Source organism: Python bivittatus, unplaced genomic scaffold (assembly GCF_059951505.1).
Source record: "Python bivittatus isolate LINGU-HERP-01145 unplaced genomic scaffold, Pbiv_v1 ctg000980_np1212, whole genome shotgun sequence".
NCBI classification, from domain to species: Eukaryota; Metazoa; Chordata; class Lepidosauria; order Squamata; family Pythonidae; genus Python; species Python bivittatus.
In genome coordinates this window covers 28,329,472-28,355,033 of record NW_028277125.1, presented here as the reverse complement: position 1 = coordinate 28,355,033, position 25,562 = coordinate 28,329,472, and the positions used below count along the sequence as shown (strand labels likewise).

The 25,562-nt window shown below is 42.6% G+C and overlaps 1 protein-coding gene across 1 annotated transcript in view; it reads left to right on the top strand.

The window, feature by feature from the left end:
• Nucleotides 1-25,562, top strand: part of RASA2 (RAS p21 protein activator 2) — a 67,463-nt gene that overhangs the window by 34,213 nt on the left and 7,688 nt on the right. The window contains exons 12-23 of the mRNA XM_088132632.1: nucleotides 336-450; nucleotides 9,754-9,828; nucleotides 12,516-12,639; nucleotides 13,567-13,673; nucleotides 15,378-15,464; nucleotides 15,544-15,621; nucleotides 16,012-16,085; nucleotides 17,301-17,407; nucleotides 18,088-18,170; nucleotides 22,088-22,296; nucleotides 23,725-23,828; nucleotides 24,981-25,170. Coding sequence (XP_087988758.1) covers nucleotides 336-450; nucleotides 9,754-9,828; nucleotides 12,516-12,639; nucleotides 13,567-13,673; nucleotides 15,378-15,464; nucleotides 15,544-15,621; nucleotides 16,012-16,085; nucleotides 17,301-17,407; nucleotides 18,088-18,170; nucleotides 22,088-22,296; nucleotides 23,725-23,828; nucleotides 24,981-25,170 — 1,353 coding nt within the window. The remainder of the gene's footprint in view (nucleotides 1-335; nucleotides 451-9,753; nucleotides 9,829-12,515; nucleotides 12,640-13,566; nucleotides 13,674-15,377; nucleotides 15,465-15,543; nucleotides 15,622-16,011; nucleotides 16,086-17,300; nucleotides 17,408-18,087; nucleotides 18,171-22,087; nucleotides 22,297-23,724; nucleotides 23,829-24,980; nucleotides 25,171-25,562) is intronic.

Here is a 25,562-nt window from a genome sequence, read left to right as displayed (position 1 = left end):
CATTTTTGAAGATAGTGCCTATTCTGGTTGAGTATTTAGAAAAAGATGTCCAGAATTAAATTATGCCTTTAGTACCTTCAGACTGGTTGTATAATATTGATTGTATATAGTAATTTGAATTTGGCAGTTATAGGGGCCACCTAGAAGACACGGGTAATCATTTGATAATCTGTATCCATATATACTGTATATCTCTAATATTGTTTATAGAGATATTTTAAAATTTTGTATTGTGATATACTGTGTATGAGCTAGAAACTCTGCAGCAGAGAACTTTGGTTGTTGTTTTGTGTGTGTGTAGCCTTGAAATTCTAATTATTTGTATTATATTGCAGAGAAGTAAATACAATCTTCAGAGGAAACTCTTTAGCTACTCGATGTGTAGATGACATGATGAAAATAGTGGGAAAGCACTACTTGAAAGTTACTTTAAAACCAGTTCTAGATGAGGTATGATAAATGTATGTGTTGAAATGATATGTATTAGGAATAATGGAAAGATCCCTACTGCCAGAAGTTCATGCTGGTACTACAGATGTCAGTTGTTTTCAGCTTTGTGCCAGGTCTGAAATGTCTGTATTGCTGTCTTGAGACTGCATGAACTATTCCAGCTGTGATTATGCCAGCATCCTGCAAGACATTTCAGTATGCTATGTAAGAATGCCAATCACTTTGCAAAATGTTTGAAAATTGTTTAATAGATTGTTTAATCTATTCACCTTATCTGCATATATTTATGTGGACTGCTTACAAAAGACTGAGAACTTCATACTAGACTCTAGCACGCAGTACTATTTCATTCACCATTATCTTCCCTTTTCAGTAGCTTTCTTCAGCTTGGCTGGTCTTAGATTTGAAATTGAATCTTCAGTACCCAAACAAAAAGAATATTTATCCTTACTACTGTCATTTCAGTGGTCAGAATTCCAAGGTGTGGGGGACTTACATTTCAAAACTATTAAAAAATGACAAAGAAACACATCCTAGGATATAGTATTATGCATAAATATAACATTTTTGCTACTGCTCAGCCTAGGGTATTTCCAGTCATTTGTGGCATATCACAGTGGCAACAGAAAAGAATTATGCAGTCTTTCTTATGGCTTCGGCTACTGGGCAGGAAGGGGATATGATTTCCCTCCATTCTGTATTGATTCTATGTGAAGATTGGAGTAAAAAAGCAACTTGGCAGCCCATATGTACCTGGCTCACATTTCTGTCTCCGCAAACACAGATCAGATTTGAAGACAGATTTATCCATAGTGTAAGAAGATGAATATCTTGATACATGCTTAGATTAAGACCCAGTTCTGTTTTCTTCCCCATTTTTGATGAGATTGGTATTTTTGGGTGTATATGTCTAAATTGCTATTATAACTTTGGCAGATAGGCAGCCAAACCTGTGGACAAACAAATCAACATGTGTTTATTCCCAGAAAGAAAGGGATCTAGATATACTTTGAAAAGGGTATAAAAATATATACTCCTGCTAGCTGCTGTGAGGACTTCCTGCCAGTAATCACCAGTGATTAATTCAATCTGTCTGGCCATGTGGAATGGCTTCTGCTAGGCAACTCCAAAACACAGTTTGTCAGATTCTGTCTTGGTTGAAGTCCACCTGCTCCAGTACTGCATACTCGGTTTTATAACCTGACCTCCCTGTTGTGAGATTTGCCCCGTTCGACAGAGAAACTCTCGTGACACGTGTGGTTCACAAAGAAGGTTTACTCATGCGTAACGTAGTAGTCACAAGCAAAGCCAGGACTGGCTTGGTACAATTGCATCACTTGTTATATTCCCCCCTTCCCGCGCTTTTTCCCGCCTCGTGATCGCGTTGCAGCTGTGGGCTATTAGGCCCCCCAATGTCCCCCCTGATCGTTCATGATGGCAGGGTCGGTCAGAGTCCATTGTCCTTGATTGCCAGTCCCCCTCCGGCTGGGTTGGTCCCTCCCTGCTACGTGCAGACCCGCGGGTTCTGTGCTGCGTTGCGATCTTGTTTCGCTGCCCTGCGGCCCCGTTCCTTGCTTGCTCGCGCCGTTATCAGTTCATAGTTAAAAGCTTCCGCTGCGGTTTTCCTGTTTAGCTGGCCGCAGGTGGCTCGTTAATTAGCGGCGCTTTCGGTTCCTCTTTTCCCCGCTAGCTACCGCTGGTGGATTCCGCGTGGTCTGGTTGCGAGCTTCCCTGCAACCCCGTGCTTCCCTGAAGCCTCGTGCTGACCGAACCTGACATGCCGCCCCCCTGACGACAACTCCCCCCCCTCGGTCCTATTTCGGCTTCCCGGGGTATTTACTGTAAAAGTCCCGCACTAGGTCCGGCGCCCTTATGTGGGTTTTACTCACCCATTCGCTGTGGGACTTGGGGAAATGTTTCCATTGCACTAGGAGCTGGGTCTGCCCCTTGTGCCTCCGGGCGTCCAGTATCCGGTTGATTTCGAAATGCTGCTCCCCCCCGACCATGATGGGTGGTGGTACTCCCTCCGCCTTGTGCCAGGCGTTCCCCGGCTGGTGCAACTTTAGCAGGCTGCAATGGAACACCGGGTGGATCTTCCCGAGGCTTTTCGGGAGCGTCAGCCTGACGGTCACCGGATTGATGACCTCCGTAATGGGGAACGGCCCCACAAACCTCGGGCTGAGTTTTTTCGATGCCTGGTGCGTCTTTAGGTTTTTGGTTGACAGATACACCTGGTCCCCCACTTCCCACTTTTCCTCGGGGAGCCTCTTGCGGTCCGCGTGCTTCTTGTAGTCGGCTTTGGCTCTCTGCAATGCCGCGTGCGCCGCTCGCCGGGTCTCGTCGATTTGGGCGAACCAGGCGTCCAGGGAGTTGATCTGGGATTCCGGCTGAGGCAGCTCCGGCATGGGGACGAAATCTCTCCCGGTGGCTACTTTGAACGGAGAGAACCCGGTGCTCTTGTGGACGGCGTTGTTGTATGCCACCTCCGTGAATGGTAGTAGCTCCGCCCAATCGTCCTGTTGGTGCCCCACGTAGCAGCGCAGGTACTGTTCGAGCCCCCCGTTCAGGCGTTCCGTGGCTCCGTCCGTCTGCGGGTGCGCCGCGGAGGATAGGGCTTGTTTCGTCCCCACCCGCTTCAGGAACTCCCGCCAGAACCGCGCGATGAAGTTGCCGCCCCGATCGCTGACGATACGTCGAGGTGCGCCGTGGAGTCGGTAGACATGTTGCACGAACAGTCTCGCCAGCCCCTCGGCCGTGGGGACTCGCTGGCACGCTACAAAGTGCGCTTGTTTGGAGAATAAGTCCGTGACCACCCAAATGGCGGTCTTCCCCTTACTCTCCGGGAGCTCCACTATGAAGTCCATGGCGACCTCTTGCCAAGGGCCGTCGGGTTCCGCTACCGGCTGGAGTAGGCCTCTAGGTTTGCCTTTGGCTCCTTTCGCTGTTGCGCACACCGGGCAACCACCCGAGTACGCCTCCACGTCCTTCCGGAGCGTGGGCCACCAAAACTGCCGCCGGATTAAGTGGAGTGTCTTTACGAAGCCGTAATGCCCCGCGCTCCGGCTGTCGTGGGCTCTCTCCATGACCTCCCGTCGGCAACCCTCGGGCACGTACAGCTTTCCTTCGTGCCACCACAACCCCTCTTGGCCGGTTAGCGCCTCTCGGTTCTGCTTGAGCCAATCGTCCCGCTCCGCCGCCTCCGCGAACCCTTGCCTTACTTCAGACGCCGCGTCCTGTCGCTCCCCCTTGGTCTGGCTTCGGGTCACCGCCTTTGCAGCCAGCCTGCTGGCGGGGATGACGGAGTCCACGATCTCCTCCCGTAGGCTGGCGTGTTGGGGCATGCGAGACAGTCCATCCGCTAAGAAGTTGCGCTTCCCGGGGATGTGTTTCAGTGTGAACCTGAACCTCCCGAAGTATTGGGACCACCGTGCCTGTTTGGGGGATAGCTTACGCGGGGTCTTCAGGGCCTCGAGGTTCTTATGGTCCGTCCACACCTCGAACGGTTCAGTTGCCCCCTCCAGTAGATGCCTCCACGTGGCCAGCGCCCACTTGACCGCGTACGCCTCTTTCTCCCACACCATCCACCTCCTCTCCGTCTCGGTGAATTTGCGGGAGGCGTAGGCGCACGGGTGGATGGCCCCCTCCGGGCTGGGTTGGAGCAGGACTGCTCCCGTTGCCACGTCTGATGCATCCACTTGGATTATAAACCGCCGGTCTGGGTCGGGATGGCGCAGGATCGGCTCCGCGGTGAACCGCTGTTTTAGTTCCTCAAACGCCCCCTGGCATTCTGCAGTCCACGCGAGTGCCATGCTGGGCTTGGGGGTTTCCCAGTGCCCTTGGTTTTTAGCAGGTCGGTTAGGGGAAGGGCGATTTGGGCGAAGTTCGGGATGAACTGACGATAGAAGTTCGCAAACCCTAGGAAGCTTTGGAGTTGCCTCCGGGTTCGCGGCGCTTCCCAGCCCAGGACATCCCTTACTTTCGCCGGGTCCATCTCAATTCCCCGGCTGGATATTCGGTAGCCGAGGTAGTCTAGTTGCTCTCAATGGAACTCGCATTTCGAGAGCTTTGCGTACAGCTGTGCCTTCAGCAGTCTCTGGAGCACCGTGCGCACCAGGCTCACGTGCTCCGCCAGGGTCTCGGTGTAGATGAGGATGTCGTCCAGGTAGACCAGGACGCCCCGGTAGAGTAGGTCGTGCAGCACCTCATTAATTAGCTGCATAAATACCCCCGGGGCCCCTTTTAATCCGAACGGCATCACGGAAAACTGGTAGCTTCCGAGCGGGGTGTTGAACGCCGTCTTCCACTCATCTTTTGCGCGGATCCTGACTCTGAAGTAGGCTTCGCGCAAGTCCAGTTTTGTGAACACCCTCCCCTTCGACAGATGCGACATCAAGTCCTTCATCAGGGGGAGGGGGTATTTGTACTCCGTGCTGATTGCGTTCAGCCCCCGGTAGTCTACGCACATACGGAGCGAGCCGTCCTTCTTCTCCCGGAATAACACCGGGGCCGCTAATGGTGACTTCGCGGGTTGGATGAATCCCCGCGCTAGGTTCTTGTCTATGAACTCGCGCAGGGCCCCCATCTCCCTCCTCGACAGGGAGTACATTTTCGGCTTAGGCAGGGTCGCTCCTGGCTCTAGCTCGATGGCGCAATCACTGGGCCGGTGTGGTGGGAGCTGGTCGGACTCCTTCTCCCCGAACGCTGCCGCCAGGTCTCGATACTGCCTCGGGATTCCGCCGCCCGTCGGGGGTTCCCCGGGTCCGGCCCCTCGCTTTGCGGTCGCCTCGCCAGTCGCCGCTGCCTCCCTCGCCTCGGGATCGTGGCGGGTCTCCGGGGTCCCGGCGCTGCTGCTGCTGCTGTTGCTGTTGCCGCCCGGGTCTCGGGCCCCATCTGCTCTCGCCCCGTCTCCCGGTTTCCCGGACCCTCCGCTTGTCCGCCGGTGGTTGCGGCTGCCTCCGTCTCCACGGCTCGGTCCCCTCTGCTCTCGCCCCTCGCCGGTTTGTCGACCCCGAACCGCACTGCCTCCGCCGTCCAGTCGACTCGTGGGTTCCGCCGCCGCAGCCACGCCAAGCCGAGTACCACCGCGTAGTCGGCCACCGGGACCACCACGAACCTCAGTTCTTCCCGGTGACTCCCGATCGTCATCTGGACCGGCTCGGTGTAATACTGAGCTGGCCCCCCCCCGCCAGCGTGCCATCTAACTGGCTGAATGAAATGGGCTCCCGGAGGCGCCTCAGCTGTAGCCCGAGCCCCGAGACCACCGCTGGGTGCATCAAGCAGTGGGTGCAGCCCGAGTCCAGTAGCGCCCGTAGCTGCGCCTCCCTCCGGATCTCACCCCCGGACGTGTATCCTCACCCGGAACGGTGGGCAGTCCTCGTCTCCTATTGGGTCCGCGCGCCTCGACTCCCCTGCTCGCACTGGGACGCCGTTCAGTGCGAGCGCGCCTCGTTTCCCGCCGGCTCCGAGTCCTCTCCGGAGGATGCTGTCTCCGGGGTCGACCACCCCCGCGTCCTTTCTCGGTCACCGCCGCCACTGCCCCCTTCCGCGGTCGGTCACCGGTCCTTTTCCCGTTCGCACGCGGGGTTTTGACTTCGGGCCGTGGTGGGACGCCTTCCCGCTCCGTCGGGCACTGCGCCGCTCGGTGGCCTCTGCCTCCGCATCGGAAGCACAGATTCGGGGCTCTGGTCGCCTCTCGCCTCCCGGTGGACTGCCGTCGACCGCTCCGTCTCTCCTCGGGGGTCCTCTCCCTCGGCCGGTCCCTCGCCTGGTCCCGTCGTCTTGTGCTCTGTTGGATCTGCCGCCACGCCGATTCCGCCGTTCCGGCCAGCCAGATCCAATCCTTCACTGTGGACGGGTCGTCCCGCCCCAGTGCCCGTTCCAGGATCTCTGGGTTGAGTCCCCTCTTAAAATACTTCACCTTCAGGGACTCCGGCCAGTCCGCGAGCTTCTCGGCCAACCTCCGGAACTCCAGGGCATATTCCGATACCGATTTGCCCCGCTGTCTGAACTGTAGGATGTCGTCCTCCGCCCGCTTGGCGCTCAATGTGTCCTCGAATCTGTCCCGGAGCGCCTGCATGAAGTCCGGGAAACTCCGTAGTTCCGCCGCGTTGGCATCGTACAGCCCGATCACCCAGCTGGCTGCTTGGCCATCTAGCAGCTCGGCCACGTAGGATACCCTGTCCTCGTCTCTAGCGAATAGGTGACCACCCCTCTGCATGAACCCCCTGACGTGCGTCAGAAAGTGCGGCAGCTGTTCGGGGTCCCCTGAGAACTTCCCAGTGATACCTCGAAGTCTCAGGGCGTCTGCCGCCCGTTGGTCCTCCGACCGGGGCGCCGTGGGTGGTGCCGGCGGGGGTGTCGGACCGCCCCCCGTCGCTCGCCTCCTCGTTCACCGCCGGTGGCCCCACTCTCTGTAGTAGGGTCTGGAGCATCGCCTCCACGGCGTCTAGGCGTCGCTCGACTCTCTCCTCTAGTCGGGCGAATTTCTCGCTCCACTCACGGTTCCGGAACCCCGAACCTCGGGTCATCGTAACACCTGAATCGTCTGGTCCTTGGTTCACGCCCATCGACCACCGCTCGGATGGAGTGCGCCCGGCCCTGGCCGCTGCCCCGTCGCTCCCGGGCGGCTCCGACCGCCCTTCCGCGAGCCTGGATCCCTCGCGCTCCAGCTGACCCACGGATTCCTCGTCGCTGGTCATGCCTGTATTGAGAAAGAAAACGCTCCTCGGTGGTACCGGGTAGCGCTGACGGTGAGTCCTGGCTTTATGTGAGATTTGCCCCGTTCGACAGAGAAACTCTCGTGACACGTGTGGTTCACAAAGAAGGTTTACTCATGCGTAACGTAGTAGTCACAAGCAAAGCCAGGACTGGCTTGGTACAATTGCATCACTTGTTATATTCCCCCATTCCCGCGCTTTTTCCCGCCTCGTGATCGCGTTGCAGCTGTGGGCTATTAGGCCCCCAATGTCCCCCTGATCGTTCATGATGGCAGGGTCGGTCAGAGTCCATTGTCCTTGATTGCCTGTCCCCCTCCGGCTGGGTTGGTCCCTCCCTGCTACGTGCAGACCCGCGGGTTCTGTGCTGCGTTGCGATCTTGTTTCGCTGCCCTGCGGCCCCGTTCCTTGCTTGCTCGCGCCGTTATCAGTTCATAGTTAAAAGCTTCCGCTGCGGTTTTCCTGTTTAGCTGGCCGCAGGTGGCTCGTTAATTAGCGGCGCTTTCGGTTCCTCTTTTCCCCGCTAGCTACCGCCGGTGGATTCCGCGTGGTCTGGTTGCGAGCTTCCCTGCAACCCCGTGCTTCCCTGAAGCCTCGTGCTGACCGAACCTGACACCACGTACCTGTGTTAAGAAGATCAGACTTCCATAGCAAATACTCAGAATTCTGTTCTTTAAATAAGGCAGGACCTCCCACACTCACACCTGATTATCATCCCATTGATTGAAACACCTGTCTCTAATTTCACCTTCAAATGAACTGATAATCCTAAAAGTTCACATACTTTTGACGCACACAAATATGTAGCTTTGGATCATTTTCCTCAGTGAATAAATGAATAAGTGTAATGTTCTTGACTCATTTGTTTAACTGGATTCTCTTTACCTTGTTTAAGGTGTGGAGAACAGATCATGTTTTTGTGGCATGTGAACACAAGTGGCAACTGAACTCTGGCATCACACACCAGAACTACAGTGACTTGGGCAATCCTGATACTAATCTTCTTACATTATTGAGCAACTTGCCATCCCCTCAGTTTGATAACAAAGATTGCTAGACAATTCTTGTTGCAAGATAGCCTGTTGTTCCATTAGTTAGGTCAAGATCATTTATGTTTCCTTTGTTCTGATCGCATATAGCATTTTCACCACAATATGACAGGCTTGGTTTTGGGTTATCTTCATGAAATTCTGGCTTCATTAACCCTAATCCCCTCCTTCTGCAGGTTGAACACAAGATATATTGGAGGCTTCTGACATGTTCAGGTTTCCTAGCCACAAATTGTAGCATGCTCTGTCGTTTAAATGTTCATTCTCTATGTGAGATGGCATAGCTAATCATGCATTTTTAATTTTTAGATTTTTAAATTAAAATTATTTTTAAAAAAAATGTTTGATGATATGTAACAACCAAAAAATCATAAACAAAACATAAGAAAACGGTTGTTATATAGTAAAAATTAATACATAGTAATGATCAAAGAGAACTGAAAAAAAAGAAATAAGGATCTATGTAATATTAATATAGAAGTAACTCAATCCTTTAACGTATTATTGAACCTAGAGCATAGAGAAACATTTGGGATAGCTATTATTTTTTCAGTTTTCTTTCCTTGACCTTTACCACTAGAATCCTAGACTTTTATTAGACTCATTATTTATGAGGTCTGACTTCCTATATGTCCAGAATTTCATTTCAGTGGATATAAAGTCTGGTTGCCACAAAAAGGGTTATCTGCAGTTGTATTGGATTAATAATATCATATCATCATTTACTGTGTGTCTAATTTTATGTTCCCAGAACAGTTCAGGCTCATTCAACAAAGATTATTGACACTCCTGTGACTGCATTCTGATATTTCCCTGCAGCATATCATCTAGCATTACCAGCTGCAAACCGGAGCAAGATCAGATATCTCTTTCACAAGACAGTATATAGCTTGCTAGTTACCCATATGGGTGATGCATAAAACCCATAATTTTAAAAAACAGCAGTTTTGTTCCTGTAACTATGGTCCTTCAAACGGACATCTTTGCATTTACTGCATAGGTAAACCTTTCCACACAAATTGTTCTATATCATTTTCAAGAGACTGAAGTAAAGGAGTGTTTTTCTCGGTGTGGCAAAAGCCCAGATACAAATAAAGGTGAATGTATCGATGACCATTTGAGCAACCATTGTTATAGGTTAGCAATCTATTTTTTACCTTTTTTGACATCTGATCCAATAAGAAAACGTTGTTGTTGTTTAGTCGTTAAGTCGTGTCCGACTCTTCGTGACCCCATGAACCATATCGCGCCAGGCCTTCCTGTCCTTCACTGCCTCCCTGAGTTTGCTCAGTTTCATGCTCATTGCTTCAGTGATGCTATCTAACCATCTCATCCTCTGCCGTCCTCTTCTCCTTTTGCCTTCAATCTTTCCCAGCATCAGGGAATCTCTCTTCGCAGAAAACATTGTTAAGTATTATTAATTGTCCTTTTATAACTAATAAAAGCTTTATTCTTCTAACTTACCTGAGAACAAATCTAACTGAACTCACTTCTGTGTAGACAGGTATATAATTATGCTGCAAACTTTAATCTTATTTCAGATATGTGAGAATCCTAAACCTTGTGAAATTGATCCCCTGAAACTGAAAGAAGCAGATAATGTAGAAATGCACAAGGTATGCTAAAAGTTTTGTGGAGTTTTTTTCCCCATTTATATTTATGGAGCTTGTAACTACTAAGCATTTTCTAGAATGTAACAGTCCACAATAATTTCAGTAACAAGGAAATATATTGAGAATCTGAGCACTTTTTCTTTCTCTTATGGTTTTGCCTATATTCTGCTCTGTAATTTCATTATGTAGAACTCACTGTACTCAGTATAATTAAAAACAACTGCAGAACAAGATTTAATATTTGGTATGTATCATGGCACACTTGAAATCAGACCTTGTCATTGAAAGCTGCTACTGCTTAGTCTACTGTTAAGAAAATGGAAATTTTAACTATATTAATGATAGTCAGATTATAAGCCACTTTGTATCTGAAAAGTGCTATGCATTAATATTAACTATAGTAAGCTTTTCTGTACTTGACATGTGAGCTCTTTTTTAGCTAATGGATACCACTGACTGAATTTAAAATACAGTGCTGTGTTTGTCCATATTATCAGTACTGGGAATGAAAAGTGGATTTGGACACAATCAAGTGATTTTCAGTTTATACATTGTTTAAGTGATTTTCAGTTTATACATTGACACTATGACAGCAATTAAACATCCACAATAAATACAGTAATAAAAGCCCAACAAAAACAAGGAATGCCACCATAAAATAATAAAAATAGTAATGACAACATGCATTAAATAAAAAAACCCTCCAAAATCATCTGGTTGTCCATAATTTTCTAAAAGCGGTGAATCTGATCTCAGAGGTGATTCCATTCCAAAACAATGGTGCCACCACTGAAGAGCAGCATTTAGCTTTGAGCTCCTTCACCTCCCAAAAGTGCAGAACCACCAGCAGCTACCACCTACAAGATTTATAAGTCAGGCCAATTCTGTTTGGAGCAATCAGTCCTGCAAGTACTAAGATGCCAAGTCATGCAGGGCTTTATAGTCCACACCAGTACCTTAAATTATATCTAGAAACAGCAGCCGATGCAGGACCCATGAAATTGGAGTATTATTTTCCATCGCTAGGAGCAGGTGTGTATGCAGGCCACCACATTCTGGACCAGTTGCAGCTTCTGAATAGTCATTAAGGGCAACCCTACATAAAGTTTATTGGAATAATCCAGCCACATGAAGATGAGGGCATGAGTTACCATAGCCAGGTTTTCCTGCACCAGGTCATGTTGCAGTTGGCACACCAGCCACAGCTGAGCAATGGCCCCTAGCCACGTTCTCCACCTGTTCTAGAAGGATCTGTGAGTTTAGAAGCCCCCCCCAACTGCAAACCTGCTCTCTTGTGGATAATGCCTGCCAATGCTGGTGTCAATAGAAGACCCCGTTGTACAAATAGTAACTCTGTCTTACTTGGGGTTCAGTTTCAATCTGTTCTCTCTGATCCAAACATACAATAGTCTTCAGGAACCAAGAGAGGATGTCAACAGCATCTCCTCTGTGGCTCAGAATGGCAGTGTAAAGTTGAGTGTCATCAGCATATTAACGATACTGTAACTGGGCCATTGGATAACCTCACTCGCTGACTTCATATAGATGTTAAAGAGCAAGGCAGAGAGGACCAACCCCTGTGACACTCCACATATCAGAGGCCATCAAGCCAACCTCTCCTACCTCCTGCCCTCACTGACTGGAACCACCAGTTCCCAACCCCCATAGGCAATCCAATAAGATTCCATGGTTGATAGTATCAGAAGCCAACAAAAGGTGTGAGACAACGAGGAAAAGTGCACTACCCCTCCTTAGAGTTCCAAACCAGCTCGCCCAAGAGGGCAACCAGTGCCCTCCCTCTCCCATATCCAAGCCTGAAGTCCAATTGAAAAGGGTCCAAATAATCTGTTTCATCTAGGGCATTGTGAAGCTGGTCTGCCACCACTATCTTGAGAACAATGAGGAAATGTTGGAGACCAGATGGTAGTTGGCTAAGACCCCTGGGTCCAGGGCCAGCCTCTTCAGAAGGGAGCACACCACAATAACTTGCAAGACTTCAAGGAACTCCCCTTCCCATAAAGAACTATTGACAATCTCCCAGATTCAGGTGGCAGACAACAGCATAAGCATCATATCAACTTCCCTCAAGGTCACAAACCAGGAGGAATCCCAGTTAACATCACAGAAGCTTGCCCCAATCACCACCAAGGATTGCCCATGTGGGGTCAAAGCTTCAACAAATCTGAGTGACATTATTAGTAAAGTGTCATGGTATGCAGGAAAGACCTTGGGAGATGGTGGGAAGAGATGCTACCTAGGGAACGGTCAGATAAGAGACAGCATAGGCTCAGAAGGGACCCTGCCTAAGTTCTTGGTCTGTAAAGATGAAGCGGGAGAATTGTACTTTCAGACTTGCAAGTTTCTGTTAATGTAGCTTTACAATAAAGTAGAATTAGTTTATCTGGTCGTGTTTCCTGTCTGGTCTGCCTGGTAAGGCTGACATAAAGTGATAATAGTACTTTATGTGTGGGGAAGAGAGAGAGAGAGAGAGAGAAAATTTGGAGGGCCTTTTTAGAGTATTGCAAATGCACACACATAGAGTATGTGCATTTATTCTTTTAAAAAAGCCACTGAATGCTGGGATGGTAAGTATGTATGCAAATTTGTTGAAGAGATTTTTTTCATTGATAAAATGAATTTGGTAAACAATATAAAAGATGCTAACTTTCTGAAATTATTTGTCTGTACAGGAAAATCTTCGCTACTATGTTGACAAAGTTTTCAGTACAGTTGTACAATCAAGTATAAGTTGCCCAACATTAATGTGTGATGTGTTATGTTCTCTGAGGCGCTTGGCTGCTGAAAGATTTCCTAGTAAGTGTGTCAGTGTCTCAAAATGACAATATGATATATGGCCTGAATAAAGGGTCTAATTCCATGAGAATGTTACCAAAAATAGGTTCTATAGCATTCTAAAGAGAGGGAAATGTGAATTGTTAAAATACCAGTTGTAGATACTGCCTGCTTTCTGTTGATACACATTTGTTAATAGCAAGCAATTGTACCTGTGTTCCACACTGATATTATACTGAAGGGATAGGCAATAGTGGTTTTGGACTACAACTGCTATAATATTCTGTCACTGGATATGCAGGTTGAGGCTGAGGAAAATTATAAGCTAAAACTTCTAGAGTTCACTACATTGCCTTTTCCTGCTATATTACAGAAAAATAAGTCATATCGCCTCCCTATAGGGAGTAAAACAGTCATAGGAAAATATATTTAATATAATAGTTGACTATTGCATACACCAGCCTCAGGTGCCTAAATTCATCTCTACCTTTATTTCTAAACTAAGAGGAAACAGGCAGGCCAATGAACAGATTTTTGCTAGTGTTAACTGTGGTTTAGGGAAACATATCAAACTTAAAACTGTGTCTTTCGAAGTATCTTTGCATAGTTAAGATTAATCATAACAATAGCCCATTGCTAAGTAAATACAGAAGTGGAAACTTGCAATTTCATTCACACCTGTGACAGAGAAAGAGGAAGGGGCACAATCCTAAGTTTACTATAATTAGCATGTAACATCAAATAAACTCTAACAATTCTGATATGTGCCCAATAACTCATGGCCATACATGTTGCATCATAACTGCACTTTCATTTCACACTACTTGCTACTTTTCTATTTTGCAGAAGAAGAATAACCATTTTTCTACTGACGCCCTACTAAGGTTTTTCACTATCTTCATTTTCTGCTAAGTTGTACATTTCATATTTCATGGTTTTTCTCTGCAGATGACCCTCATGTACAGTACTCTGCAGTGAGCAGCTTTGTGTTCCTTCGTTTCTTTGCTGTAGCTGTAGTATCGCCTCATACTTTCCATTTACGACCTCATCATCCAGTAAGTTTTGATAATGTTATGTTCAAACCAGTAGGTAAGCTTAGTGAGAAGGATGTATGCAGAGATAAACTTATAACCAGAGAGCTGAGTGAGCATGGAGAACATTTAACATCTTAAAAAAAAAAAACTGATCAGTTATCAAACAGTAAAGCATTCTGGGACATTTCCATATGTTGAAAATACTTGCCATTAGAAACTTATATGACTAAAACCAAATTAAATATTTGGCTAGTAGGAATCTAATCACTTAACATTTCGGGATATATTTCCTGCTTTCAGTAAAATTAGGAAAAACTAACGCACATACTTATGCTAGTCTGTGACTGTAATAAAGATTTGATTTGAACACACATACTGGAGAGCCAGTCTGGTGTAATGGTTAAGGCACCAGGCTAGAAACCATGAAACTATGAGTTCTAGTCCCACCTTAGGCATGAAGCCAGCTGGGTAACCTTGGGCCATTCATTGTCTTGCAGCCCTAGAAAGAAGGCAGTGGCAAACCACTTCCAAAAATCTTGCCAAGAGAACTGCAGGGACTAGTCCAAGTAGTTGCCAGGAGTCAACACTAACTCAAAAAAAAAAAAAATCATACTAGGTCATGGCTTGTATAATTCAGTTTGTTGAAAAAATTAACCTTTTTAGTTGATTTAATATTGACTATATTGCTCAAAAGCCTTTAATAAAGCCCCTTTATTGAAAAAAAAGATTAATTCAGATGTTTACAAACAACACAAATCAATAGTTCTTTGCTGCAATCAGGTATAGATTTCTCCTCCCAGTGTTGCTTTTAGTTAGTCTCCAGGCCTAAATATCCATAATCTTTGATATCAGGATAGATTCCAAATACTAAGGATATAGGCAAAAAACCCCACATGTATCTTTATCATATAGTTTTGCAGGAAAAAAATATCTCTGTTGTGTTTGGCCAATTCCTGATTTGGTTTTCCTCCAATAATAATAGCTTTGGTCTTGGTTAAAGATTTGAGAGCACAACAAGCACCTAGTGAGGTAGGCTGGGCTTAGAGAGTGCCTGGCCAAAAGTCACCTAGTGAGATTCCATGGCTGAGGGTGGACTTGAACCTCGATCTTGCCAGTGCCACTCCAACATTTAACTACTACATAGCACTTTTTTTTTTTTTTGCGCCATGCCTATCAATTCATTTTCACTTTCTGATCTCAGTTCTCATTCTTCATTAATGGTAAAATTGAAATGTATTATGTATTATGTTTCATTTACTAAAGGATTAACTTAAACTTGTAAAGGTATGGAATTACAGACTTATAGAACTAAAGCGTTCTCTGCCCACTAATTAATAGTAGGTGGTGAAAGGCTATTTTCTATATGTTCTTTTTTCTTCCCTGAAAATCTTCTCCAAAGGATTGAGGAACTTTCCAGAACACATTGCCAAAGACTTCTTATTTCTTTAGAGAGAATTACCCTGGATGTAAGGCCCTTGACTGTGCAGTACAGTTAGGACCACCTCTTTATATTTGAAGAAAAACAATTCCTGTTTCAGTATCACAAGGCTTATATGAATGCCCGTGAAAACTCTGTTGTCACATATGTATGGTTGATATGCTGGTGTGTCTGCCTGTTTCATTGTAATAGTTTGTCACCAGATGCAGCACATTTGGTGACCCTATTATGCAGCCAAGTTGAACTTCTATCGTATTGAATTTGTTTCTTTAAAATGCCTCTTTTAGGATACACAGACGTCTAGAACATTAACTCTTATATCAAAAGCAATTCAGACACTGGGAAGCTGGGGAAGTTTGTCCAAAAGCAAGCTAGTAAGTATCTCACTGAAACTACTTTTGTCTACTGACATGTCTCTGTTAAGATTTACTTCTATCTATTTTCTATTTTTAGTCAAGCTTCAAGGAGACGTTTATGTGTGAATTTTTCAAAATGTTTCAAGAAGAGGAATACATTGAAATAGTCAAAAAGGTATTGTTTCCTTTATACATAATATTTGGCTTTCTTAAAAAATGTGTTTTCCTGATTTTCCTGCAAAACCTCAGAAAGTTTTACCACATTTACCTTTCTCTGTGAGACACAGATTAAATCCAGGCTGTCTAGCACAGGCCTCTGTATGTTACATTTAAACTCCACTTGTTTTAGTAAAATAATTGGAAGGAATGTTTTAAAAATAAAAATACAGTATCATGTTTACATCACAAATACAAAGGAAAAAATAGAACAACTTAAAACCATTGAAACATGTGTTTAACATAACAATAAGTGTATTTTAATGTTCTGTATCTTTGCTAATTTTTAAGGTTCTGGGTAAGAATGGGAAAATAATTCCTATTATTCTAATATATTCTCCATACTCAGTTTTTAGATGAAGTGTCCTCCACTGAAAGTAAAGAGCCAAGTGTCATGAGTGAGCCAGTGCATCTAAAAGAAGGGTAACTTAATACAAAGTACAGTGTGTTGAGAAGTGATTTTTTTTTTAATATATCTTTGTTATGTGTCACTTTGACTAGTTCCAAGCAGAATTCTGGTCTTTCACAACTACTTAAGTGTCCACTTTCTTTGAAGAAGTTGCCCTAAGTGTTAAAATTTGGGCTTTCTGTAAGAATCCCTATTGACCTAAATATAAAATATCTTGTTCCCATGACCATTGTACCCAGATTGCTCTTCCTTCTGCTCAGTGCAAAATTGCATGATGAGGCTAGTTTATTATATATTATATACATCACCTACCCTTTTACCATAACTGTAAGTCAAGTATAGGCAAACTTTTCAAGTGCTAATTGCTATTATTATGTTGCTCAATGATATGAAGGCCAGAAAATAAAAATTAACAAGTAATTAAGTAGTTTAAAAATTACAGCCTTGCATGATTTCAGCTGTGTTTTGAAGAATTTTGTGAACAATATTTGGAGATGGTGTGAGTATTACGTTGTTGACCTTACTATAGTTTAGTATTCTCTGAAGTTATTCATAAATGGGACCAATCTGTATAAGGGTGTACATTTATACAATAGAGGAAAATGTGTCAAGAAAATTGTCTTGGAATTTTGTAAATGTTTCCTGCTTTATACAGTAAATAATAGTTGGGGACCCTAGATCTAGTAATATTACTGAAAACTGAATATAGTCAAAGACCACAGATATAAACTAGAACAATGTATGATTAGTAATTTTACTATTATTTGCTGTATAAAGCAGGAAACATTTACAAAATTCCAAGACAATTTTCTTGACATCAGGAAAAAATTTTAAACATTGCCAGAGGTTCATAGCTAGCATAAAAGATTAGACGAGCCCTGTATCCCAGTTTTTACATGACACCTCTCTCATAAAAAGAGAATAGAAAGCAGAAAAACTGAGAGGGGGGGAGAAAAAGAGGTGGAGGGAAAAAGAAGAGCACATACAAAAGAGGGGAAGAAAGAAAAACGCATTAGCATAGGAAACAAATTGCAGGACATTTAGTTTAGTATGACTTCATGCTGAATCAGAGAATGCAGTCCTAAATAGTATTTTGTTTTGGACACGGCTGATTTGTTGTAAGATAAGGAGTTGAATCCATTATTCTAACTTGTAAATGAATGCATCTGGATAGCCTATTAGAAAGATTTTGAAAATACCTGTGAAAAATGCTCGTGTTTGTTTCACAGGGAGATGTTCAAAAGAGCACAAGGAAGAACTCGTATTGGAAAAAAGAATTTCAAGAAGCGTTGGTTCTGCCTTACAAGTAGAGAACTCACTTATCATAAGCAACAAGGTATTGCTCCTTTTTTATTTTAAAATTTCAAGTTACAGAGCATGGTCTGTTGGTATTGCACTGATTGTGTTCTTCAATTCCACTGGTTAAGAGTTTAATTAGAATATTGTATTCGTTTATTTGTATAAAACAAAGCAGTAAAAGTACTCTTTCATGTTTTTAATTACATAATTGTTCAAAATGTACAAAGTTCCCAAAACTATTTGCCCATTGGGCTTGTATATGTGGGTTAACCAGGACAGTGCAGACAAATGTATACTTTTGTGACAGGTAGAAGATGTAATATCAGAATATTGGATTCTGCTTCCTACAGGAATATTCATTCATTCATTTATGGGATTTGTAAAGCTGTACAGTTTGTAGTTTAGGACTCTGGGTAGCATACATCAAAAATCAAAACCTGTAAAAATCCACAAAAACAATATAAAACCATAATAATGAATCACAGTCATACTCATGCACATAGTGGAGGCTGCGCATAATAGAAACTCTCCCAGCAGAATAGTTAACCATCCTGGCCAAATACTTTGCCATCCTGGTCTTCGAACCATGGCTCTACGAAAGACTAATAGGGTCATATATAATGTGTTTCACCAGGTATTTATGCTTTTTGTTATCTTAAACAGTTAAGGTTTTATTTCTAGTTAAAGTATTTGCTTTTTTTGTTGTTGTTCATTCAGATAAAGAACCTATATTCACCATTCCAGTCAAAAACATCCTTGCAGTAGAAAAACTTGATGAGAGTGCATTTAACAAAAAAAATGTAAGTTGCGTAAATTTTGAAATAACAGTCAAACATGGAGAAATCTAAAATGTCACATAAAAATGAATAAGCAGTTTAATGCCAGGAAACAATGCTTTGTTCAAATTCTCATTACATGTACTGAAAAGGCACTTGATTTTGAAATATTTCCATGAGACATTCCTTAACTATAAGATGTCAAAGTTACCTCTCTTAATGTCCTTGCTTGATGACCTGGGATAAGCATGTCTTTCTTCAGATACCTGTTCCACCAGATTTTGTTAATTCACTAATACAGAGTGAATTTACTTTATGAGTTGCTGGCAGTTATGTGTGGATTTACATGCTGGCAAACAGGACAGAAATGCCTTGAGTATTTACCTGATCCTTCTTCACAAGAAGACATTAGAAGCTGTTTCTAAAACACATGCCAAATAATTGTTTTCCCTACCAAAAGAAATATATTTGGAAGGGAGGGAATGTACTTTCCCACCCAAGAGGAAGATGTTGGGGGACAGATGCTCTGGATATATTTCCCTTGCCAGCTGGCAGAACTCAGACAGAACATGTCTCCTGGTCACATGGTCAGATACATATTACTTCAGCACCTTCCTCTTCTAGCAATAGATGTTTGATTGATTATGTGTCATCAAGTCATTTTCAACTCCTAGCACCCACATAGATGGATTTTCTCCATGACGATCTATCCCTAACCTGTTCTTTCAAGTCTCCCAATGGTGCACTCATTGCCACTGTAACTGAGTCCATCCACCTTCCTGGTGGTTGCCCTCTTCTCTTTCCTTCCATCTTTCAGCATTAGAGCCTTTTCCAAAGAGTTGGGTCTTCACATAATGTGTCCAAAGTAGGATAATTTGAGCCTGGTCATTTGTGCCTTGAGTGAGAACTCTGGGTTCATTTGTTCAGTGATTCATTGGTTTGTTTTCTTGGCTGTGCACAGTATTCTCAGGAGTCTTCTCCAACACCAAAGTTCAAAGAGGTCAATACTCTTCCTAACCTGCTTCTTGCTTCCTTAAAATCCAGTAGATGTTTATGTGCCCATTTAAAATCAAGGGTCAGAATTCAGGAAGAACCTTACATACTTTATTGTTATGATTAATGATCCAGATAAAAGCATAAAACTATGTAAAAACATAATCAGGAATACAGAATTTGATGGTGCATTTTAACCAACCCAGAACTTAGTCACAGTGCTGGTAATGCTAGCCTTAGAATCTGAAAGTATAAACTTTAAGATCAGTACATTCTGGATACTGTCACATAACAGGTGCAATAAGAGAATTCCATATGTTCCTATAGAAATTACAATACAGCAGTACATGGGCAGTGGTTTCAATCTCCTCTGACCCTCAAAGGCAAACTTATTCCAGTAAGGGGAATTTGGAGTATTTGCTCAATAAGAGTACTGATGGCAACACAAAGATGTGTTCCATTTAAGATCTGAGCTAATATTTTAGTTTTAAAAAGTTTAAGAGTGGCAAGCACTAACTCATTGGAGAAAAAAGTGTCTAATAGCAGGAGAAAACTATAATGGTACCTGAGAGGCATAATCATGACATGCTTTCAGGATCCTTTGATGTCGAAGACCACTGCAAGATATTTAAAGGTGTGAACCTGTTCAATCTTAATCCTATCTTTAAAATCTTATGAATGAATAAATAATATTGCAGCCCACTAGTTAGGATTCAGTTTTATTGCTTCTGGTAGAATTTGGTCAATGACTTGAACCATCCCATCTTCAGAAGCCTTATTAGTTTCTGATAGCGAGACTAGAAGCCATGTTTCAAATTCCACTAGTCCTGTTACAGAGCTATGTTTGATCTTATAAAGGGGGAATGATGGTTTTATAGCTCTTCTCATCTGTCAAACTGATTTCCTTTAAAGAGTCTTTCAATATAGCTATTATGAGGTATGTGCTATAAGCAAAACTTACCTGTGTATAGAGTCCTCATCTGGTGTTGAAAATTGTTTATCATTGCACAGGGTCCCAGGGGTAGGTTGGTTTCTCCAGTGATGAATTGTTGACACCTTCCTCAGAAAGTGGTTGAATATTAATAGAAGAGGGAGGCTCCCAAGTTATTATTGCTTTAGATCTGCTGTGCATCATGTGAGTGTTGGAAAAATACTCATAGTTTCTTTCCTGGCAGTCATAAGCTTATCAATGTTCAGCTGTTTAATAGACTGTCCAGCTGTCTGCTCAGCAGTGTGCCACCAATTCCATCAACAGTGTTTATGATTTCAGAAGGCTCTAGTTACATCTTCTTTTCTCAGTTTTGATGAGGAATGGAATCTTAGTTGAAAGTTAAGATCAGGTAAAGGAGTGGACTATCTAAAATCCTTGGTTTTCTGCACATTATCTGGAGCTCATTAGAAGGACTGCTATTCCAGCACCATCTTGCCCCTCCTTCCATGTTCAGGGAGGAAATTCTGGGAGAAGTCTGGGCTGAAGCTGGACAAGAGTAGGAGTTTACTATCTCAAAGTTAAAAAGCAGTTTTACATTTATTTTTGTAACACATGTTTTTTTAAAAACTAAAACTTGATTTTTTTTCCTCTGATGAGATAGTTTGTCAAGGAGGAGAGGAAGAGTTGAATCATCTCATCACATGCCTCTGCACAACTCAACCAAGAAATTGCACTATTGAAAATTATGTTTGTTTGCATTTTTGCCTTTTAATTGCTACAAGGACAAATTGTGGCAGCCCTGCCTCTCTCACACACTGGGCTAGGAATGGATGGTCAAATAAAGCATCCCGGGAAGAGAGGTGGTGGCAGCACAGGCACTGTCATTCCAAAGAAGCACTGGGTTTTTTCTACCCTGAGTCTGTATACACTCTGTATGGCTTTGGGGAGACTTTGATGTGTACAGAGCATTCAAGATCTATAGCTATCACAAATGATTTTTCAGGCATACTGACACTTTTGTTACCCTTTACTCCATTTGTTGGGGTCAGAGTGGTAATGGGGAAACGTATAGCCCCCTATTAATTAGTTTGCCACAACAAGGCTTTCTCCATGTAAAACTGCTATGTGGACCACATAAAACACCTTTGCTGAACTATGCAGATTGGACACATTTTCTTTTGTGGAGGCAGACTTGTGGAGAAAAGTGCTACAACAGTCTTCCTCCCTCATTTGTTTTACCTACTATCATACATCCTAGATACTAGGTTACATATGCATACTTCAGTGTTTGATATCTCTTCACATTAAACTGAAAATAACATTAACAAAGTAGCTCTTACAAAAGACTTGTTAACTGAATTGAGTTGCCACTGTGGCATAGCCAGGTTACAAAATAACCATAGACATGAAAGTGAACTAACATTGTTGGATGTAGCATACTAGTGGAGTTTTTGTGGGGTCCAAAGATACTACTGTAAATAAATACTTTGTTAGAGGCTGGTGCTTTGCTTTGTAGTTGGGTGATTTATTATTCATTAAATCAAGGGAACGAGTTTGGGTGGCACTAAAAAGGAAGTTTGGTGATTGATCTCTAAATCATCAATGTCTGACTCTTCTTTGTCATACCTATTAATTCAAGTTATGGCAGAGTACTCTTCCTTGCATCTCTTCCTTATTGTACTAGGAATAATTAGGAAGGGATTACTTCCTCTCCTTTCTCTTTTCCTCTGCCTTATGGACTCCTCAAGTGTCTGATGTTCAATTATGGGATGAAATTGGGCAGAGTTTATCAGCCTAGAAGCAAAAATGGGATTTACCATCCTGAGTAAAATGGAATTTAATGCATTGACCAATATCTGTTACACCAAGCTAACCAAAACTATTTAGTTAAGTATCCAGTGTTCCATTTTCAAAGTTCTTAAATAATACATAAATAAATATAAACAATTTTGCTATTGCTCTTTTTTCTCCTCTAAATAAATTGTTGGTTGTTGAATACAGCTATTTTCTTTTTCAGATGTTTCAAGTGATACATGTTGAGAAACCACTCTATGTGCAGGCAAATAATTGTGTGGAAGCTAGTGAGTGGATAGAAGCTCTCTGTAGAGTGAGCAGATGCAACCAAAAGAGATTGAGTGTCTACCATCCATCTGCTTTTTTGAATGGAAATTGGCTTTGCTGTAAAGACACATCAGAGAACACAGTAGGCTGTATGCCATGTACTGCGTAAGTAACATCTGCAAGAAAAATAATACATGCATGTTTTGGAATAGAAATAATTTTGCTTATGTTGCTGTAACTCAGGTTATTTATTGTCATAACTGGTGACCCAAGAGAGACTCATGTCAGAATTATGCATGTGCTTGAGATTAGCAAGTAGCTCTCAACATTATTAGATTTGAAAACATACATATTCATATTGATGCCAACTATTTATCAGTTCTGATTATGAAACAACATAGATTATTAATCCTATAATAAATGAATTTATTTCTATAATAAATGAATTTATTTCTGTAATAAATGAATTTATTTCAATTGCCGTTTGGAAATGGCAACTTTTGTTCTTTGCATCCTGAGTGTGTATCAGTGCAATGCCCCTCCTTCCCTCCCTCCCTCCCTCCCTCCCTCCTTCCTTCCTTCCTTCCTTCCTTCCTTCCTTCCTTCCTTCCTTCCTTCCTTCCTTCCTTCCTTCCTTCCTTCCTTCCTTCCTTCCTTCCTTCCTTCCTCACTGCCTCTTAGGACCCTAGGCAGCTCACAATAAAATCCACCAAAACCATCAAAATATACTATAAAAATCAACAAGAACTTACTATAACTATAAAGTAAAAACGTATATGGCTTCCATAATACATTTATTGGTGGAAGCAAGAATGTTTTGGAAGGGAGGAGAGATGTACTGAATGGGCTTGGCATAAATTAGATTTAACAGTATTTCTTTTTCATTTCAAGCTTTTGATATTTTTGGCTTAATATTTCTTATTCTCTGTGCTTTATATGTTGCCTGCTCAAAAGGCAATAACATGATGGTTGTATGTGTATGTATGTATCTAAGTTTCATTCTTATTCCTGCTTATTCTTTACTAAAGAGATGGTTGCTTGATGCTTGCTCAGTGAGCCTTTCTCTGCCTGAAGCACAGACAGAATGGAAAGTGGGATTTGATGCATTTCCTACTTTTCACCATAAACTTATATTGTCCCAGCATCAAATAATATGACTGTTGTCTACATGGTTATTGCATCATATTATGAATTAAGAAGTTGCAGTTGACTAGCCTTACAGATGGGTTTGCTATAGCTTTATGGGCTGGTTTGATATCTGTTTCAGGTTCACATATTAAGAACACTTACCTATCATGATACAGCTATAAGTGTAAATGATCTAGAAGTTTTGCACATCTGCATTGCTTGCTTGCTCTTTTACACTTGTTTGTGAAGTTGACCATTTTAAATATTTGCTACTTAATGTATTACTCAAAGGAGATGACAGTGCGCAGTACTTTCATACTAAGTTTTATATCATGTTTTAGGAATATTTGTTTTAAATGTAACTATTTAGATTTGTATATGCATTAATATATAGCTAGTTAAGCTCCTTTAAAAATAACCTATTTTGCAAAATGAAGAAATATACATTTATGCTTCTAATTGAAGAGGTGTACCTGCTGACATTCAGATAGAAATAGATGGAGATCGAGAAACAGAGAGAATCTACTCACTCTTTGCTATCAGTATGCCAAAGCTCCAGAAAATGCAAGGTATGAAAGTCTCATTTGTCAAAGTAACACAGTCAAATTTGTAATATTAATAAAGGGGCAATTAGCTATTGTCCAAATCTATAATCTTATATCCATTCCAGGTGATTTTAAAATACAATGGGTTGGCTCAGAACAAAATCACATGGAACAAGAATGGTAGAGTTAGACTTCTTCCAGGCTTTTCCCAGCTCCTCTCCTCCCCAGCACCATAGTCCCCAATATTCATTTGGGAGTTCCTGGTCCTTGGGAGTTTTTTTTTAAAGGATGTGGGGCTTTATTAGGTATAGAAGAGAATGGAGACTTCTGCCGGGCATCTCCCTTGGCTTTCTTTGCATTCCATTCATTGTAAACACAGTTACTTATTTCAATTATTAAACAGAAAAACTCTTCACTTAATATCTTTCAATTATTTAAGATATGAATCTCAAAGTATTCTATCAGTGTACATCTCAGTTACTTGCATATGTGTTAATAAAGTAAACCCTAAATGTAATAAGCTAATAAGTGGAAGGGAGGGGTGTCTGTTGAAGCCAAATGTCCATTCAATCCAAATAGGTTTTGTTTGAGCCTTCTATCCAGCTATAGCAATAGTGGAAGTGGTGTATGTGACTTCAAAGGCCCTAGTAGATCTAAGCTATATATACGATCACGGTAAATTGGGATTATAAGTATTCCCCAAGTAGTAAATGTGGGGTTGCAGAACCAGGGAGTGACCATATTTGATGTTCATTATTTGGGAACCAAGTTTTATCCAACTGGGCTGCTGCTGTTTTTATCCTGTACTTGAGGTTAGATTTTATGCAAGAGATTACATGACTCAGTGCCATCTTCTGGACTTACAGACTTGATAGAACTTACAGGCGTATGATAGAAGAACACAACACTGAGCCTTTTGGTCCTTTTATTTTTTTCATGGAAAAGTTTGTACTTATCAACCCAGATAACAAATAATTTAAATTGCTTAATTTATGTTGATGAATTAGTGCATTAACAGGGAACAACTTTGTCTTATGCCCAGAAAATACCCTTCTTCATTATTTTAAACATCCACATTTATGATACAAGTCCTATGTCTGAAAATGCAGAACAGCAAAAGTTTGTTCCTTGAACATTTAAAGCTTGTATAATACTCTGGTGTTTACTTACTTCTAGAGGCTTGTGGAAGCATAGCAGTCTACCAAGGTCCACAGAAAGAGCCAGATGATTATTCTAATTTTAAAATAGAGGACTCAGTAGCAACTTTTCAAACTCTTCAGCAAATAATATCAATTGTAGAACAACTGAACATACATCATGATAGATATCGGGAAAAAAGATCATCTAGCGCTAAATATGGCAGTGAGTAAGTATTGTAGGTAGTTCTACCATTACAACAGGTTTGTGTTTTAACAAACTGCAACTATATGTTAATGTCATTCTTTGACCACATAGTCATCTAATACATTATTATGTATTATTCAAAATCATGACAATGAGTTTTGGCTGTGAAAAATAGTTGAACTAAATGTTCACGTATCATCATTCACTATATATTTAACATAGATGACTTGCAATCCATTCAAATTTGGGGGCAGGTGATTAGAGATCAAGCAAGTGGATTTTGTCCTGCTCTATACAACATATTGGAAGATGTCAGTTGGGAAGAGAGTTAATTCTGAAGGAGATTGAGCATATCATAACTAAATGCAGTCCTTATCAATACCCAACTAATTTTAAATGAATATGACTAGTTTT